Here is a 4,334-nt window from a genome sequence, read left to right as displayed (position 1 = left end):
CCTAATACCCTCTCTGAAAATCCCTCTCAAATCTCCCTTATTCGCCAACTCTATCTCCATATCACATCCCTAAAATCTCTCCCCTTATCCTTCCTTAATTCATGCATTCGACTTGATCCAACTCTCCTCTTTACAGAATCCACTTAAGTTCCAACACTTACCCTTCCTGCACATAAAAATAAATACTCTTATTTGCCAACACAGGGAATCGAACCCAGGCCTTCCTCTATGCTCCACACGCCACCTTTTTAGGAGCTTAGTGGCGTCACCCTTGCCACTTTACCAAAGCTCTTTTTGTGATACGTTTTACCCACAACTTAATATAAGGGCACCTAGCCAGAACCCCTAACTCCTAAGTCCAAAATTTAAAAATTCTACCGGGTTTTGGCCAACTCATGGGCCTTCCATAAGCCCATTTACATACCCAAATTATGAATTCTATAATCACATACCAAATTTTAGAAATTTACTTAAAATATCAAGAATCACGAAAAACCCGAAAATCAGGATGTTACAAGGAGTCTTAGCCCCTCTTAAGTAACAGTAGCAGTCTGGGCCTTAGCCCATTTCAATAATAGCGATAGTCTGGGCCTTAGCCCATATTAGTACAGCATGCAAGCAAAGAGTCCTACCCAATCCATCCGTTACACACCAGTTCTGTACCAGCTCTACACACCATATGGGGATTAAATCGACCCACTCAACCGTACACACCAAATCGTACCGAATTCGGTACTAAAACAGTATTTGCAACAAGTAATAGGCTTATAGCCTTTCAGTACACTTCCTCTATAATCATATATCCCACCCCATATAATGCAACAAAATAACATACGTGTATGCAGAAAAATCATGCTCAAAAATAGATATACGTAATACAAGTTATTTCAGTCAATTTACCTCATAGGGGTATAATGGTTATTTCATAAGTATAGGGTCTAAGTATACTTACCGACCCAACAGTAGATCTACAGTCATGTTAGGTGACCCTTGCAACCTTAACAGTCAATTATTGATAATGGGCTTTCAGCCCATACTGTGGGCCCATGTTGGCCCATACTCTCATGTGGCCCACATAGCCCAAAAATGGCCTCGACCGTGTAGTTCACACAACCTAGCCCACAACTTACCACATTTTGTGCAATTTCTCCACTTGGGGCATTCGGGCGCATTGGGCCCACTTGGCCCAATTCGGCCCAAAATGGCTCAATATCACCTTGGCCCATGAAACGCTCATGGCCATTCCGTCGACATCACGGCCTCGTTTTGTAACACGGCCTGTCACACGGGCGCTTACATGCCCGAGTGGTGTCGACAACCCACTTTCTGGGTTTTTAGCCTTTTGGCTTTTCGGCTTTTTAGCCTTTGCAGTTTCACAACTAATGACAGTGTTCGCACACCTATAACGTAACTATACCCTCAACACTTTCGTGATCAAAGCACCTATGAGCAACCATAACAATCCTACCATCAATCATATTTACGGTTAATCCAAAAACTAATGCATTGTAGAAAACTATAACCGAATCATCCCTACTTACCAACGAATATTGTAGAACCCCTCTCGCTCCTAAAATCCACGTATTCTTTCCAAAGCTTCAACCTTCACATGAAACAGTTAACCAATTCATCAAACTCTACAATCACACATAATTATATCTAGGATTTGAAGTACTTACCAATAAAGAAGGCACCACTTGTAGGGGGAGGGTAATCGGCCTAGCAACTTGATTACTGAAATCGAGCCCCTAGCAACAATCACACGAAAAAGGAAATAAAAAGGTGTTAGATGAATATTACCCCATGGTAAGAAAGAGAGAAAGCAATCGTTTGGCCTAAAAGATACCAAAAGTTGAACCTTTGAGAACAAAACCAAATGAGATTCGGCTAAGGGGAGACAATCCGCAACCACTTACCCAAAAACCATAGAATTTCGATACCACCTCAGCAAGAAATGGCCAGAAAAGAAAGAAGAGAAGGAGAAGTCCCACATTCAGGGTATTCGGCTAGCAAAGCAAAGAAACTTAGAAGAAAACTAAACCAGAAAAGAGGAAGAAGGAACAAGAATGTTCTTGCAAAGGCTTATGAGTGAAACAAGGGAATGTTCGGTCAAGAAGAGGAAAGACTGAGAGGCATAAGAGAAAAAAAGGGTATTCGGTTAGGGTTTGAAGGAGAAAAAAGAAGAAATATGCCAAAGGTCAATTCAGCCTGAACTTCAAAATGCAAAGAAAGACAAGAAAAACTGACGAAAGGAGAGCAATACCCAAAAACCAATTTCGGCACTCCCCATGCCAATGACCGAATTGGTACCAAAAAGACTCCCACTTACGGCCACTACTCTCCCCCCTCTCCTTGATCTACTCCCTTTATCTCTCCACAAATCTCTCCTGTTTTCCCTCACTTGACCGATTCGAATTCCCTCAACAACTCCTTTGCCATCCAACCATTAGAGTCCCAACGCCATCCAGCCTCCCACACAGCCATTTGCAAAAAGGAACTCTCTTGCGTGCAACTGGACTTGAACTCTAGTCCCTTGGCAGAGAAACACGCCACATACCACTAGACCAACAAGCCTTTCATGACATGATCTCCCCACAATTATTTAAAAGTCTACTAACAGAAGACAGGGGTTTAATCAAATAAAAGTACAAATTTTGCTCAAGCCCAAGCTTGAACCCACAACTTCCCAGATACCCATAGAGCACTAAACCACTAAGCCAGATATACTTTCACGTCGGAAACACACAAAATAATTTTAATAGGGTTTTTCAAATTTGGAGCGTTACAATTCTACCCTCCTTAAAGAAAATTTTGGCGTCGAAATTTACATGGTCAAAATAGATTATTATTGCTGCATTGCCTCCTCGGGTTCCCATGTAGCCTCCTCAAAACTGTGATTCCGCTAAAGAACTTTTACTAGTGGGATTGACTTCCTTCTCAAGACTTTTACCTCTCGATCCAAAATCTGGACTGGTTCTTCCTCGAAAGTCAGATCAGGTCTAATTTCAATATCCTCAACCGACACAACATGCATAGGATCAGAGCGGTAGCATCTCAGCATAGAGACGTGGAACTCATCATGAATCTGCTCTAATTCTAGAGGTAACTCTAACTAATAGGCAACCGGTCCTACTCGTCTCAAAGTGCGGTAAGGCCCAATAAACCTTGGGCTCAACTTGCCTTTACACCCAAATCTCAATACCTTCTTCCATGATGAGACCTTCAGAAAGACAAAATCTCCTACAGTATACTCAATATCTTTATGCTTCAGATCCGCATATGACTTCTGTCTGTCTAATGCCGCCTTCTGTCGATCCCAAATTACTCTCATCTTATCCTTGGTATTAGCTACTAACTCGGAACCCAGAGCACGATGCTCGTCCAATTCAGTCTAACATGATGGAGTGTGACACCTACGACCATATAATGATTCATAAGGTACCATCTGTATGCTAGATTGGTGCTATTGTTATAAGCAAACTCTGTTAGTGGCAAGTACTCCTCCTAGCTACCTCGGAAGTCAATTACACAACTTCTTAACATGTCTCTCAATATCTAGATTACCTTCTCCGACTGACCATCTGTTTGAAGATGAAATGCCGTACTGAAGTCCAACCACATGCCCGAGCTTCATGTAACTTCTTCTAGAACCGAGACATGAAGCGATGATCTCTATCAGATATTATGGAAACTGGTACCCCATGCAGTCTCACTATCTTAGATTCATACAACTTAGCTAGTTTCTACAATGAAAAATCTGTGCAAACCGGTATGAAATGGGTAGTTTTGGTCAATTGATCCACGATGGCTCACACGGAATCTTTCTTAGAAGGCATTAGGGGTAGCCCAATCACAAAGTCCATAGTTACTCTTTCCCACTTCCACATCAAAATTTTAACTGGCTGAAGTAACCCAAAAGGCAACTGATGTTTTGCTTTAACCTGTTTACAAGTCAGACATTTCCCCACAATGTCGGTAATCTCACGCTTAAGACCCGACCACCAATATACCTCACGGAGATCTCTGTACATCTTATTTCCACCTAGGTGCATAGCATAAGGGCTAAAATGCTCCTCTCGCTGTATAGTCTACCTCAAATCAGTATCCTTAGGCACAGAATACCCCTTCACAATTCAGCCCAAAATCCACTATATTACCATTCTCAATCTTCCGGAGCTAAAGACCCAATGACTTATCTACCAACTGTTTACTCTTAATTTGTTCAATCCACACTGGTTTAATTTGGAGCTCGACCAATAAACTATCATCATTAAATAAGCTAAGACGAGCAAACATTGCTCTCAGATCAGTCATAACCCTACGGCTCAATGCAT

The 4,334-nt window shown here is 41.8% G+C and overlaps 1 protein-coding gene across 1 annotated transcript; it reads right to left on the bottom strand.

Moving 5' to 3' along the window:
- Window positions 1-2,397: 2,397 nt before the first annotated feature.
- LOC108478031 (uncharacterized) lies at window positions 2,398-4,031 on the bottom strand. The gene is made up of 4 exons (XM_053022894.1): window positions 3,870-4,031; window positions 3,203-3,391; window positions 2,951-3,085; window positions 2,398-2,559 (listed from the first exon to the last, which is right to left on the bottom strand). The coding sequence occupies exons 1-4, from the start codon at window positions 4,029-4,031 to the stop codon at window positions 2,398-2,400; spliced, it is 648 nt and encodes a 215-aa protein (XP_052878854.1).
- Window positions 4,032-4,334: the final 303 nt, after the last annotated feature.

This window comes from Gossypium arboreum, chromosome 12 (assembly GCF_025698485.1).
Source record: "Gossypium arboreum isolate Shixiya-1 chromosome 12, ASM2569848v2, whole genome shotgun sequence".
NCBI classification, from domain to species: domain Eukaryota; kingdom Viridiplantae; phylum Streptophyta; class Magnoliopsida; order Malvales; family Malvaceae; genus Gossypium; species Gossypium arboreum.
Note: the sequence above shows the minus strand (reverse complement) of the source record. Positions and strands in the feature narration are given on the sequence as shown.

What these genes read in the sequence shown, in the direction of transcription:
- LOC108478031 (XM_053022894.1), bottom strand. Translation starts at nt 4,031, where the DNA reads ATGTACAGAGATCTCCGTGAGGTATATTGGTGGTCGGGTCTTAAGCGT. An exon ending in TGATGTGGAAGTGGGAAAGA is followed by an intron (nt 3,392 to 3,869) that starts GTAACTATGGAC and finishes CCATCATGTTAG; the next exon opens with ACTGAATTGGACGAGCATCG. An exon ending in AGGTCTCATCATGGAAGAAG is followed by an intron (nt 3,086 to 3,202) that starts GTATTGAGATTT and finishes GAATTAGAGCAG; the next exon opens with ATTCATGATGAGTTCCACGT.